The sequence below is a fragment of the Polyodon spathula genome, chromosome 16 (genome assembly GCF_017654505.1).
Source record: "Polyodon spathula isolate WHYD16114869_AA chromosome 16, ASM1765450v1, whole genome shotgun sequence".
Taxonomy (NCBI): Eukaryota; Metazoa; Chordata; class Actinopteri; order Acipenseriformes; family Polyodontidae; genus Polyodon; species Polyodon spathula.
This window is the reverse complement of record NC_054549.1, coordinates 26,221,580-26,237,075: the sequence shown is the minus strand read 5'-3', so window position 1 is coordinate 26,237,075 and position 15,496 is coordinate 26,221,580. Positions and strand designations below refer to the sequence as shown.

Below are 15,496 nucleotides of genomic sequence, written 5' to 3'. Positions count from 1 at the left end.
CTTTTCCTTTGCTTGGTTTGTATTAAGGAAGTGGAAGTACCATGAGAGATGCAGAGAAAGCGTTGTGAAAGAATTCATGAGTGTTTGTTTGTTTTCGTTTTATTAGTAATTGTCTTGTTTGTATCACTAGACGGCTAAACATGAATCTGGAGCTATCACCAAGGGCCAGCACAAAACCCGATCAACACAGCACTACTGTCACGGTTAACGTTTTTAGCACTAATTGTACTGCATCACAAGCACTGAGAGCACTCACTTTGGACTTTGTGAACGTGCGTGTCTAATTGTGCGTGTTAAAACATACCGTGCTTATTATTTACGGGACTGCAACCCTGTTTTTCATTGCTCAGTAGACATCGGTGTGTATTGCAAAAGCTTTATTATTTACTGGCTGGTCATCAGACCATTGGATTTAAAAATAAATAAAACAATCCATTTCACCTGTACTTTGTTGTCTGTTTGTTCTTTGGGATTGCTGCACCAGCTACTAATTGCCACTTTGCCACAATCCCTCGCACTTAGGGCAATGCAACCTTTCGTTTAAATGAGTTTTCTGAATGATGCATTTTAAATATACTAAATAGACTCATAAGAACAGGGAGTTAGATTTTCTTTTGAAATTGTTTTCTTTTCATCTTCATTGTGGACTGTGCGTAATTAGCTTCTATTAGACTTCTGCCAGTCAGATAGTGTGGGCAGCATATTCAATACAGTGCTGTATGGTAAGATCTCGTTTGTTGGTGGCCTAGCCTTCAACAAAAAAAAAAAGAAAAAAATGTTCTGAGATTTTTTCCTGGCAGTGTTCTCATTTAAAAAGAACACAATGGTTATCCACATATTTATTTTATTTTTTTAAAACTTTAAAATGTACCTGACATTTCACTGTTGTATCATTTTTAAACAGTACACCATCTCCTTGCTTTAAGTTCACTAATGTGTTTAAGTTAAGCTTTGCCTCAGCTCTCCTGGCTGCACGTGGGTGTGCCCGGCCTAGTCTACAGGGACACTAAACATGTTTTCAGTAAATCAGGGCAGAAGAAAGCGTCCCGGTGCTGTTAAATAAAGACATCAGCTAAGGCTGTATCTAGAACGCGTTGCTGTAGACGCATTCACAGGCTTGTCCTGAATTGCGGTAACTGGCTCAGAGTCTTATTTTGTGGATTAACCCGGAGTGGTTCGCTCAATGCAGCAATTAGCCAGTTCAATACTAATGCTTTCTTAAACTGCAAAATCCACATGAAATACAAAAAAGGCATTAATGAGCAAAATTACTTCTTTAGTAGACAGAGTGTGCAGTCTTCATCCTTCTGGTCTAACAAAGGATCTATAGACAAGCCTTTTTATACCTAGTGGTGACATCATTCTTCAACCATTCTTTCTGTTGCAGCTATTTTCCTGTATAGCTTGGTACCCTTTTGGTTCTTCTAAGATACATACTCACAATTCATGCATTTGACACACACACACACGCTGCTAGCAAGATATATCATTACAAGACATTACAACAGAATGAACTACAGCGTCCAGAATACAATAGTGCCTTCACTTGCTAGGAGACCGCTGGGTGCACCGGGTGTTTTACGCAGCATATTCATGTACAGTATGATTTGGTGTTACTCAATACTAAACAATTTGTACCTTTTTGAGCTTTTTGAATTATAGTCATGGGATAGAGTAGCTGTGCATAAGAGGCTCCTGCCTTTAGTCACAGCCCAGTTTGCCGTGTGCAACTCCTCCATGAGGAGTCCAAAAATAATATTTATTTCTGTGGTTATGTATGCATGTTTCAGCAGTCGGCAACCATAAGATTGAGCCTGCTTGGAGAATTGGAGAGGTTTACAATTACAGTTGCACTATTTGAGTTTCTCTGGTGGTTCCCGGTTTGTTTTTTTAGTGTTTTAGTTTTTTTTTTTTTTTTTTTTTTTATCAGAACTGGACCAGTTTGGTTCATCTTTCCAGAGTAGCCTGTTCATGTTTTCCCATGCTGTGATGCCCTCTGAAAATTGAGAAATGACAGGAGAATTTTTTCCTTGGAACAGTTTCATGAAATAAAGTCAAATCGACAAATGTGCCTTCATCATTGTGAAGATTTTAGTAATAAAAAAAAAAGACTTTACATAAATTATAGCTTTGCGAGTAGGACTGAATGGCTTTAAATTATATAATTTAGTTGTGGTGTACAGTTTAAATGTGCTGACTAATAATTACTTATCCATTATCTAAATGTTTAAACTAAACTCACAGCATCAGGCACTTAACATTCAGTAGGTTATCCATTTGCTTTGTTGTTAGTTGACAAGTTTATTTAGACATTCTTAGGTTGTGTTTTTTCTAAGGCTGATTCAAATTGAATCCAGATGGATGTGCAGCTTGCTCGGGGGTGTGCGCTTTCTTTCTGTGGTTAAATAACAGCTTGTTTTCCCCTATATAAGCCTCTAACAATTCATTGGTATTTCGTGTTTTTTTTTTGTTTTTTTTCTCTTCTGCTTTCTTTCATTGGTAACACTTTCAAATCATGGCCACAAATTCGTAATGAATTCAGAGAGGAACAACACCTGAATATCTTCAGCACTTCAGAGTTCCAAAGTAATTCATTTTGAATTAATTCATCTGCATTTAGTTACCTGTATTCATTCCATGTTCCTTTGTAACAAATGACGTTGCTCACATGTATAAAGCATGCATTCATGCATGAGTTAACACTACTCACCTCTGGCGTGTGAGTAATGCATGCCTTATACATGTTATTTAACATAATGGTCCCAAATTAGGACAGAATTCTGACCCCAGTGGTTGAAACGCATCATGTATTATCCATGTTCTTTGCATTTTTATAAACTGTAGCATGCATGCATTCCCTAAAGTTGCTCCAGATACTGAGAGATAATAGTAAGATGTTTGTCTTTGCAGCGTATGGTTGGTGGTTTGCATTCAGCCCTTGTATTTGCATTCCATTCAGTGGGCTGAGAGGCCAATTTATTACAAGGTGACAGCCTGTCCCGTCACTAGCTGTAAAATACCATTATCCTACAATTGGCAATTATAGTGAATGTGAGTTATGGAAGGTTTTCAGGAGAAGAAAGAGTCCAGCTCGTCATTGGCGTTCTGTTGCTACTTACACTACAGCTTAACAGTACTGTCATTCTATCTCTACTTTAGTAATAATCTAACTAGTACATAGAAAACAAAAAATGCAGCTGGAGTCTAGTTGGACTGCTGCTCTGGTCATTTAGCAACATCTTCATTCCCAATACATAACTTAATATAACAAGGAAATGTAACCTTTTTGGAAAAAATAACACTCAATTTTTGAAAGTGTTGTCAATTCCGCACAATTGTTACAGTTTTGCCTAGCCATTTGTCCATTTGTGATGAAACTCGGTCGAGACATTCTTTAGCACACGAACATAAGAAGAACATTTTCGAACAAGTCATTTGGCTGTTGTTGAGAGTGCTGTATTAGAATCTGGAAATATAAATATACGTGTGTCTCCTTTACATTTACTAAAGAATCGCTTATCCAGTTGTGCTAAAACTTGGTTACAACATTTAGAAATACTGAAAGAAACGTAATAAATTAAATGGTAATTGTTTCAACTACAAGTCTTTTTCGATGCCTTTGAAATGTTTGTCATTGGTTGCAGCATGACTGAGTATCTGTGGGTACACAATGAAACCTTCTTGTTTCCTCTTAAGTCATTATTACATGCACAGCTGTGGCCAAAAGATTAGCATCACCAAGTATTTTATCATCATTTAAAAAAAACTAAAAATAAAAAAAATCTACATGTTGATCTATTATTTAACATCATGTAAACAAAGAAAGTTTACCGGAAGCCATAATAGTAATACAGTATTTCATGTTAGATTTCAAAATGGCACATTTTTAACAAAGGTTTCATTTGACTTTATTAAGCAAAATGAGTTCATTCTATAACATGATGCAAAACTTTTGGATGTAGGTCAGAGTGCTCTTTTTCATTATACTGATACAGTAACTCATTTTGTAGAGCTGATTTCTACAGCAGTAAGTTATTTTTCTGAAGCTGCACTACGTTCTTAAGATTAACATGAAACGTTGATCTTTGTCTGCAGTACTAAAGTCATTTGTCTAGATGTCGTGAAAGTGCTTGCTTGCTGTTTTACGCAAAGCTGATGCTAACCACTCTAAAGGACAAACTCATCAGAGAGCTCTTAAGCATCTATTTCCAACTCATCAAAATGCACTGTACGCTAAATGTAAGGCTCTTTCAGTTGTTTTAAATGATTATAAGCAACATATATATTTATTTTGTAATATTGAGATATAACATACAGCAGCATTCAATGTATAGCTATGGCCACACGTTTTGCATCACCCTATAGAATGAATTTTGAACTAATAGAGCTAATTTTGCTTCATAAAGTCAAATGAAACCTTATGAATAATGTCATGTTAACATATTCAATTGCATACTGCTTTATAGTTTTCCATATACTTAGCGAAAAACTGACAAATAAAAAAATGTGATGTTTCAAAATCTAACATAAAATACTGTGCTACTATTAAGGCTTCCAGTATCATTTTGTAGTTTTTTTGAAGCATGATGATAAATAAAAGATCTAAATTATGTCCATGTAGTTGTTGCTTTTTAATCTAAATATGTTTATATTGTTTAAAAATAAATATGCAATTACAGGCACAATATCATACAACCAGCTGTAGCCTGTGGTTAAAGCGGTCATCATTCCCGACTTACGCTAAACTGTGGCCTGATTTTCCACATACTGAGGTGTTGACAGTTTTCTCATGGTGTAACATATGTAGGTAACACTGAGCATAAATAAGTTGAGACGCGTATATCAAACCTTTTGAAATATCATTAGAAATGTTTCCCATAGTTAAAAGTAGCAAAGTGTAAGACATCCTAGGGGAAGCATGGTAAATCAAAGGTAAGCATTAGAAAGAACATAGGGGTATGGTAAAGCATATTAAAAACATGGCAAATCATGGTGATCTATTGCAAATGTGTAGTGTAACTATGAGAAAGACCTAGAGAAGCTGCAAAACCACTGTGCAGATTTCCCATGGTAAACTTTTATAAGGGTAAAAGAATGTGAAAACAATATAAGAACAACAACAGGACCTGAGCCTGTCGCATTTACATTAGCTATCTCATTAGAATGTGTGATCACACTGACCAGCGCAATCTTAAACCAGATTCATACTTGCAAGGGCTGTTGAGTTATTTTAAAATGTGTGTGTATTTGGTAAACTATTCCCCTATTTGTCTAATCTTGCATGGACATGTGTTTTAAATAGCTATCCATAAATACCCTTTGCAAAGATTTTTTGGTTTGGTTTTGATCCAAGAATGACATATGGCGTGAGATTATAATCAGCAGCCTTGACAAGTGATGTTCTTGAGAAAAGTAAATAATCTGATCTATAATTTAGGTATTTTATTTATTATCATGTAATCAAATAAACTACCAAAATTATATTGCAAAGGTCCTCCAGCAGCCTTAATAGTACTTCATGCTAGATTTCAAAATGTCAGATTTTTCAATTTCTCAGTTTTTCGTGAAGTATATGGAGTGTACAAATTAAGTGTTAATATTTATTCAATTTGGGCAAAACAATTGAAAAAAAGAAATTGCTTTTACGGGTTTAGCCAATTTTGATCTGTTTTTCCAGGATGTTGCATAAAAAGGGGGACAAAATCAAACCAAATAAGTGTACATTCCTTTGCGATTGCTTCGTTTGAAAACTAAAGTACAGAGCCTAAAGGGTCATCTGCGATATGCATAAGTCATGAATGCAAAAAAAAAGAGGCCATAAAAACAACAGTACCCCTTCAGCTTAATGGATTGAACAGTGGAGTATAGAGGTATAACTCTTCTTTTAAACACACTCCTCAAATCATTAGGGTCTGAAGCAGTGTTGTCGTCGTCAAAAACAAAAACAGCCTGTCTGTCCATCTATTGAGACAGCATGACAGACAGACATGGATATAGTGAATGTATCTTAAATGCAAATGATTCACCGAATTCAGCCCAGGAATGTATCTTAACAAGACCTGGAACTAGTTCAAACATGAACCGATCTTGACCTTTATTACAAGGACACACAAACACAGACTGTTGTCAATACTTGTCAAGAGATACTGCCGTCTAAAATTTACTGGTTTATTTCATAGAACTAGAGCCAAACAACTGGGTAGTTTAATTGCATGTTCTTTTTCATTTTGTACAGTAACATGGGGTAAATAGCTCTGAGAATAGACATCTTATTATGGGAGAGTTTAACATTTCCACATTCACATCCGACTTAAAGAGCAACTTGGTGTAGCCAGAAAATGTACTTTGACATTCTACTTCATTCTGAGAACTCTATTAGAATATGTCATTTGACATTAGACCTCATTCTGAGAGCCCTATTAGGAACATGTACTTTGACATTAGATCTCATTCTGAGAGCTCTATTAAGGACATGCACTTTGACATTATACCTCATTCTGGGAGTTCTATTAAGAGCATTTACTTTGACATTAGACTTCATTCTGAGAACTCTCTTAACGGGGGTGCTTTAAACACGTGAGATTTAAAAAGCCCCCTAGGATGTGATGACTGGAACAGAACATGATATAAAATGGACAGCAAGAATACATTATTTAAGACAGCTCAGATAACCATATGAAATATACCTGTAAGAAAACAACACAAACCTATACCGATATATATATGTCTCCCACTTCAAAGTGTGTGCTTGAAATCTGTAATTAAGAGGTCAGAGGCTGGGTGCAGAGTGACCATGCGCACCCCCAGCTATCTACTGCCCCAAGCAGCAAGGCTTATTAGCACAAGAACCTCATGTGCAGGGCTCAGAATCAATAACACAAGAGCATCACACAACACTGCACTTACTCTGTTTATACATTAATAACCATCGTCCTGCCCTAATCAACTACCACACCTACAGCAATGATAATAGGGCCTGGCACAACACACTTTATGTGTTGGAATGTCCTGTACGCACAATAACTCGTTCAGTAACCCATGCCCCTCACCCAGGATGAGGGCTCTGTAGCTTTACCAGATGGGATTCCAACCACTGACTTTCAATTGCTTTTGAATACAGGTTTTAAAATGTAGTTGCCAATGTTAACAGTTCCAAACCGATTGCAGTATTATAGCAGTAACCAGTGGTAATGTCTTCCCCTTTTATATTGTAGTCTAGTACATCTTTTTAAATTGTTGTTTTCACATGATGTATTTTACTGCACATCTGGGCAGCACTGAGTCTCTGAGGAGTCTAGTTAGCATTCTCTAGCCTTTAGAGTCTCTCTCTTCATCCCAACGTGCTAAATAAACACTGCCCTATGTGTTTAATACATAAATCGATATGTCAAATGCTTTAATAGGAACCCGACCAAAATAATAATTTCCATACATTGTTTCTACAAGCTGTTATTTACCTTCGTAATGTTTTTTTTTTTTTTTCTTGTATGTGAATACAGTAACCCTGTATTAATTTTCAAAGCATGCAGTCATGCACGATAGGAACAAACCCTGAACGCCAGCAGTTTTTTGATGACCAATCTATCCGGTCCAGCTGTGTTGTTCTAGGCAGGCAACTATTTTGTCAGTATTGACTCCTGTCTGGAATCCCATGCCCTCAATGGCACTGCTAGCATTTCAAATTGAAGGTCTGTCTGCCTGCCTGTATGTCACACCTTCCCAATGTCTACTGCTTATCCAATTTTGATGAAACGTGAAAGTGACATTCCTTTGCAGATGTTTTTCTAAAAATTGTACAGTAATAATAATCATAATAAAGCACCATGCCTGTCCGCTCTTATGTCCCACATATATCTAGATCTGGTTATTAGGAAGTTAGGATCAGTGTCTGAAGATGTGTGTATGCCATGTGTATGTGTACTTAGATCCATGTAGTGGATATAGATCTTGGTTATCTACAGCTATGGCTAAAAGTTTTGTATTCCCCTCTAGAATTAACTAATTTTGCTTCATGAAGTCACATGAAACCTGCTAAATAATGTTACATTAACATATTGAATTACGTACCTCTTTGTAGTTTTCCATATACTTAACGAAAAACTAGCACAAATTGAAAAATTCGAAATCTAATATGAAATACTGCTATTATGGCTTCAGGTAGACGTCTGCGATATCGTTTTGTACTTTCTTTGATTATGTGGTCTAAAAGGTTTAAATTAGGTTAATATATTTTTTTTTAAATTGTGTCTCGATGCTAATAGTCAAGGTAATGCAACACTTGTCCACAGCTGTGCTTTTTCCTGTTACTGATTGCTCTAATTCTGCATTTACAGCTGTGGTGGGGGACACATGTCACTGAAATGCTTCTTGTTCATGTTATTACTGTTTTGTTATCTTACATCAAGGTTGTGTACCAGGCATTGCGCACTGCTGCTGTGTGAAAGAGTTATCCTTTTAAACTCTTTCTTGTGTTCTGCAGTGGGTCACGGGCAGAGCCAGGGAGACCGGATGGTGATCTCCGACTTCCACATCTTCATCAGGGACACCTTACAGCACATTGACATCATGAAGAAGAACCACCCAGGCCTGCCTGTGTTCTTAGTGGGACATTCCATGGTACACTCCCTTTTACTCTCATTATTACAATGCTCTTGCTAACTGGCATCCAGGCAGTTCATAAAGAAGAAAGAGAGAGAGACATAAGATTTGTTACATATAAGGCTCCTGCACTGATATATTTTGTAAGGTCTGTGCGTTAAAGTTACTAGACCAGTTCAGATATGCAAAAGACCCCTAAATTCAAATGGATTGCTAACGGATATGCCAAGGATAAAGGACGCCACCTAGAGCAGTGAAACAGTAGATGATTCCAAAAGAATTGAATGCATTTGTGATGATGTTGAGCACCTGCTGTATAGACATGTTATAATAGCAAGCTCTGTGATGCAAGATGCCAACCGTACCGGTCTTTTCCACTGTCCACTGTTGCTGCCGGCCAGGTTTGATTGCTCTACAGCGCCAGGTACTGTCTGATTTCTTTGGGTTTCATTAGAACATTTGGGGCAGCAGCAACAGTTAAAGCAAAATACAAAACATGATTATGGCTCTTAATGTAGAGAGACATCTAGATACAGAGATACTGAACAGCGGAGAGTCACATTGGTAATCACATAAAAGGCCACTCTGCTTTATAAATTGGCAGCATTACATGAATGCGTTTCTATGGGTGAATCAATTACCAAATGGCCATCCGCATCAGCCCTGTTATTGCAGTCTGTACTTGGCTTATCTATAATTATTCCTGGCTCTGGATGTACTCCGCGACATGGATATACTGAGCAAGCACCTGTGTGAGGTTTTCTTTTTGGTTTTTGTTTGGAGGAACTTGTTACTTCTTACATTGTACATAACAGGTGTTTACACTGCAGTATGTTATTCAAGCAGGGCAAATAAGAGAACTTCTATAAATGATTTCTGATTCTTTATTAATCAGACATATTTACACACCTCATGTGCATCACCTTGTTAATCATTTGTATTACATAATAAGTCAAGTGTATCCCATTCTTCGTCATTGCTGATAGGTAACACAGAGCCTTGCAGTGCCTGTTAAGTGTCTCAGTGAAGTGGATTATAGTCAGTGCATGGACGATGCTACTCATACACTAGTCATCTCTAGCATGGCTGTGCCAAAAAGCGAGAAGACCCATTTGGGCAATGCAATGCTTACATTTAAACTAAGCCAGAAAGTCACACTCCTGCTACTACATTTAAAGTCTATGAATGACATCTCCCATCTCTACAGTGACTAACAAGATAATTCCATGTCTTACCTATCGTGCACTTCTATTAGCTACTGTACATGGATCTCAAATGTGCAGTTTTGAAAGAAACATGTAATTTTGAAAACATGATATACAATGCTACACTACAATAAGGGAAATTCTTAGTTGCTATGTTGTACTGTCATGAAGTCTGTTACACTTGCATTTCCTTTCTCATTTCCCCTCAGTATAGTCCTCGGGGGTCAAAGCATTTTACTGGCTGCAAAGCATGTCAGTCATTCGGGGAAGCGGCAGGTGGGTTACTTATAGGTTAGCTGGCCTTGAAGGGGTGGGGACAATTTCACTCTCCAGGTGACCATGAAATGACACGAAAGTGTAATTTTTTTTTTTTAAAACTACACATTTGAGACATGAAGATGTATGCAATTATTTTGTTACCAACAATCATTAATGACAGGAAAGAAAGTGTTGAAGGTATGGCAACAATTTCATCCTCCAAGGAAGCGCAACACTGTCTGAAAGCATGGCTTGCAAACATATTTGTTTTAGTGTACTACCAGATCTGGGAAGTGGTATTTTCAGCATGTGTTTGGATAGCAACCTTATTAAGCATGAAAAACTACCGGTATGTTCAAAGCTACATGCACTGCTATAAATAGAATAAGCTCTAATTCCATCACCTTGTCCATTACAGGGAGGAGCCATCTCCATCCTGACAGCATGTGAGAGACCGACTGAGTTTGCCGGCCTGATATTGATTGCGCCAATGGTCATCATGAATCCAGAATCGGCGACCCCTGCTAAGGTAACTACAAAGCACTGTTGTGAGAGTCAGAAAACAGCCTTGCGTCTACTATTCACTGGGTCATATTTTAAAGTACCTTAAAGTACACGGTGCTAGAAGAACTATTCCAGTAAGTCTTACCTAATATACATGGTCATCTTTTTGTAGGACTGGATTTTCGTATATGGAAAATGCACACATTCTGGTAAATGTAAAGGTCATTAATTTGAAGCTGTTATTGATGAACACCTATTAAACGCTCCTTGAAGAATGCTACGCTTCCTGTCAACTTTGTGAAGTCTCGTGAATGAACTATAGCAAGCTGACACTAAAAACACGTCAGTCACAGGAAAAGCAGTGATTGGTACTCAAAGGCATCAAGCTTCTGGGAGTTATTTTAAAGAAAATAAATGCCAAGCTTTTAGAAGGTTTCAGTTTTTTGATGTCACTGAAAATTGAATGTCACGGAAGTGATTGATACATACTAGATACGATTAACTAGCATTATTTTGTTAGCTCTGTGAGGTGAGCCTTTCAGTGTTGCTATAGCTCCAATGATCGAGAGTCGTTTTCTTTGTAATACTATGTAGGTGTTGTGTGTGGACATCCATGTATATAAATAACCTACTGTCTATAGCTTCAGTTATGTAAACAGGTTGTTGATAAAAAAAAAAAAAAAAAAAAAAAAATGGGAACGTTTGTGAAACCGCAGTGAATTAGGCTTTGTGGGATTGTGTGTGAGGTTGCATGTGCGTTTGTGAGTGTGTCAGTCCCAAATTCAAGTTTTCTTTTTTTAATTCTTCGCTCATCTCTCAATATTCTTGACAGGGAGTGTGGGAATGACATTAGCAATGAGTCAGGGTTAAGGTACCTTAAAACATTGAAGAAAAAAAGACTGTCAAAACGTTTGTCATTGAATTACTAAATAATACTTTATAGCTATGATGATAAATGTTTTGTTAGTATGTTTAAAAACAGACATTTCCTGTTTGGGTGCAGTTCCCTCATTGTAAGTATTTCCCTGGGACAGTTCTGTAAATGAGACTGTGCAGCATTGACATGCTCTCTTATCCTGGTTAACAGAAACAAGCAAACCCCTTTAAATGAAAGTTCATTTTCACATTTGTAGGATCAATTTTGCAGGTGTGTGTTTTGAGTCAAGTATGTCAGTGAAGAATAAAGCCTGAATGAATGCCACCCTTTACCTCCTTGGTCAATAAATCTGTAAGACATTGAACATGTGTGGGTTAACATTTATCCAAGACATGAATGGAGGAAAAATAATATTATACGACTGCACCTCTCTGCCGTTCATTGCCCCTTTAAAAGCAGACCCAGCACTCGTAGATTTCTTTTTTTTTTTCCCCCAACGCTGACACGCTGTTTTTTTAATAAACACAAAACAAAACGGAACAAACAAAAAACTAACTCCACTTTGGAGCGCTAACTAAACACTGGCAGGTCCCTGACTAACACGCAGGACAGCTACGCTGTCTACCTGCCAAATAAAACATCACACACTTTTAACAAACACCTTTAAACCAAACATAGGTTTTACCTTTACACACGGTAACAATGAAGCTCCTGACTCTACAGCCACGCCCCAAGCAGACTGGCTGCTCGCCTTTTAGACCCCCGCACCTGGCATTAATTTGCAAAAGTTACCAGGTGCAGGTGATAATTAAACAATAAAACAAATAATACAATTAACAAATACAATGAACAATACAATTAAACAATATAATTAAATTAAACCAAACATGCATATGCCCATGTCTTTAATGTTCATCATTAAAGGAATGGAGAAATCGTTTCTTCCATATGGCTGATAATACACATTCTTTCTTTCCTATTATAACCTCCCACGTTGCCAGTCAAACATTTAAGCTCATTCTAGAAAGTTATGGCTTTCTTATGACTTTTTACTGCTTACATCTCATGTGTGCACCATTGTAATATACTAAGCTATTGGGTGCTATATGGTATCTATAACATTGCTCCTGAATGATTTTGAAATGCCTTTTGTGGATTTGTAAAAATCATTTTGCATGGGTCTTATCGTTTTTAGGTGTTCCTTGCCAAGCTTCTGAATCATTTGCTACCAAGCCTGAGCTTGGGGTCCATAAACTCCAAATGGATCTCTCGAGATAAGAAAGAGGTAACTCTTCTGCTTTTATCTGTTCTTTTGTTGCGGAAGGTGTTAGTAGTTATTTATAAGATTTCCAGTGGACTCAAAGAAGGCTTTGTATTCCTCTGCAGGTGGCATGAGATAAGAGTGTGATGTAACTATATAGCCAGCTTTATGATAAAAGAAGGGGTACGCTAGACTTAACATTGTTTGTTTGTTTCTAGATAGTTCGTCCACAACCAAACACCCACAAGGTACACAACAGAAGTGGAAAGATACATAGACAGATGTTTCATGTTTTACAATAAGTAATTATCTTTTAGTTATATAAAAAAGTTTCTACCCTTAATGTATGGCTTTTCTTTAGTGCAACTTCCTTCCTAGATACTGTATCAGAGTTTGCATTTATTATCTAAATAGTCAACAGATTAGAAAAATCAATATACTGGATTGTTAGTGCCTAAAGTCAGTTTCCGTTGCAATCATACCAAGGGGCTGAATTATCAATAGCACGTCAGTTTAGTAAACACCTTCGCCAGTCAGAGAGCCCCATTATGGGGAGAAGGCCTTGTTGTTATTGACTGCTTCAGTTAAAACTCAACAGAGAACACCCCTATTGGTAGTATGGCTCAGGCTTATCGACATAGTCAATGAACAATGCCCTCCAGCTAAGGTTATATTTTTATAGCTTTAAATATGTTTGAGAGTCTGAACCTGTTATGCAATGTTCATTTACATTTAAAAGCAAAGTCCTGACCGGACATGATCACCCCTCGAACAGGCAGCATACAGGATGATACAGTCAAAGACAAACCAAGCAGCCAGATGAAGACACACTTCAGCTTACTGTGTGTTTCATTTGCATTGTAGAAAGTGAACAAAAAAAAACCAACAAAAGTTGGCATAACCCTTTGGAACTGATCTTGTTATTACAATGCATTTAAATAAGCTTCAGCTAACCAAACACGAGCGCCGGGCAGGCCTACAGGCCTTGCTAATTCAGTAATGACAGGTGGAAGGGCGGAGCGGAATGTACCATTTAGAATGGTAATTCAGTAATGACAGGTGGAAGGGCGGAGCGGAATGTACCATTTAGAAGCACATGCTTGTACTTTCCATTATGTTCAGATGGTTATTCGTTTTATTTAAGGATTACAAGGCTCTGGGTGGCCAATCTGCCCCCGATACATACACAAACAGAAATAGACCTGGAAAGGTATGCTTTCAGGCTACAGCGGTCAACAGTCGGTCAGAAGGTTATGTTTCAGCAACTTCAGTGGCATCAAGGGAGACGGTAATACAGGGTGGTTCATACGTCATTTTACTAGTTTGTGGACAAACTAGAAAAGATGGCAGATACCAACAGAGAACAGGAATATGTGCCAGATTGTGTGATAGAAATAATTGCAACAGTATAAAACTAGCAAGTAACAGCTTATCCAAGGATTACATAGAAGTCATGTACTGAATCTTTATTGTGCACCAGCGAGAGCTCTCCCATGCATGAGAGAGACATGTCTCCCACAGACAGTTCATTGCAAATCAGAATCTTCTGAAGAAACAGATTAGAGCAGTTATGATATTATTATTATTATTATTATTATTATTATTATTTATTATTGTTGTTGTTTTGCAATTTTTTTAGGGGTGGAATTTCTTAGTCATGGTATAAATTTGCTTTTGAAAGTGCATGACAAGGGAAATGTATGGAAGTATTTTTTACCTTTTAATAATTACCTTGGAAAGTTATGGATGTAGTACAGTAGTGTATATGTGTAATTTTAAAATCTCCAAGCTACTATATTCAGATAAGGAAGCATTCTTAAAAAAAAAAAAAAAAATTAAAATACTGCATAACTGTCCTAGGTCTGAGCTTCGGAAATGTGGTCAAGCTATTCCCATGGGTATACTATGCATTCCACAGTTTATCATTGTTTGACATGTTTTGTTAATATGCTTTTCAATACCTCTTTGAGCTTTACAGTGCTTTATTGCACTTTGCTATGCTTTTACTACAGGGTAAAAACAATACATTTGCATCTCAGGGTTATTATTCTACCTTTTAATACATGAATAGCAGCGTATATATCTGGATAGATACTGTGCGGCACACTGGCTATTTAAGACAGAGTTTCCTAGAGTCAGTTTCTTTCTCCATGTATGTTTTTCATTTCTCTTTTCTGGATCGCTTTAATTGTGTATTTTATCATGCAACCGATCATTTATTTCCAGTGGGCTATTCCTCTTTGTGTGTAGGTGTGCGTGTGGGTTGTACATCGTTGTCATTCTTTCATTTAGTCGATCGTTTATCAATGTCACAGAGTCCTCTCGAAATCAAATGTGGGTGACAATATTGTCATGTCTGAAATAGCAATATTCATATTCTGTTGCTTAGTGTAATAGATTATCTGATTGAATGTTCTGAGAGGAAATAAATCATTCATCTCTGGAAGGCAAGGCATGTGGTAAATACAGTAATATTAGGGAGAAAAAAATACCCACAAGTGACCTGGTTTCATTTTTCCAAATTGCGTGTTTTAATACTCATGAGAGAAGGACAGTGGCATTTTATTCACCAGACATCACTACCTCTATTAATAACTGCAAGAAAGATGTGCTCCATCTTTACAGTGAATTCTCCAAGCCTTCAGCATTGAGCACTGAGCTGCAGGCAAGGAGTCTGGCTCACCTTGGCCTGCTTGTGCTGGTCAGTGTAGAACAGTGCGCCAGGACATGTAATATAGTCTGAAGCTGTTTCTTATCACCCCCCACGACACAGATTTATCCATGTACAGATTC

General features: G+C 37.3%; 1 protein-coding gene across 2 annotated transcripts in view; it reads left to right on the top strand.

The window, feature by feature from the left end:
* The window catches only part of LOC121329289 (monoglyceride lipase-like), a 37,295-nt gene that overhangs the window by 15,729 nt on the left and 6,070 nt on the right, over positions 1 to 15,496 (top strand). For both annotated transcript variants that reach the window (XM_041274822.1, XM_041274821.1), the window contains 3 exons: positions 8,480 to 8,616; positions 10,480 to 10,590; positions 12,638 to 12,727. In XM_041274822.1, coding sequence (XP_041130756.1) covers positions 8,480 to 8,616; positions 10,480 to 10,590; positions 12,638 to 12,727 — 338 coding nt within the window. The remainder of the gene's footprint in view (positions 1 to 8,479; positions 8,617 to 10,479; positions 10,591 to 12,637; positions 12,728 to 15,496) is intronic.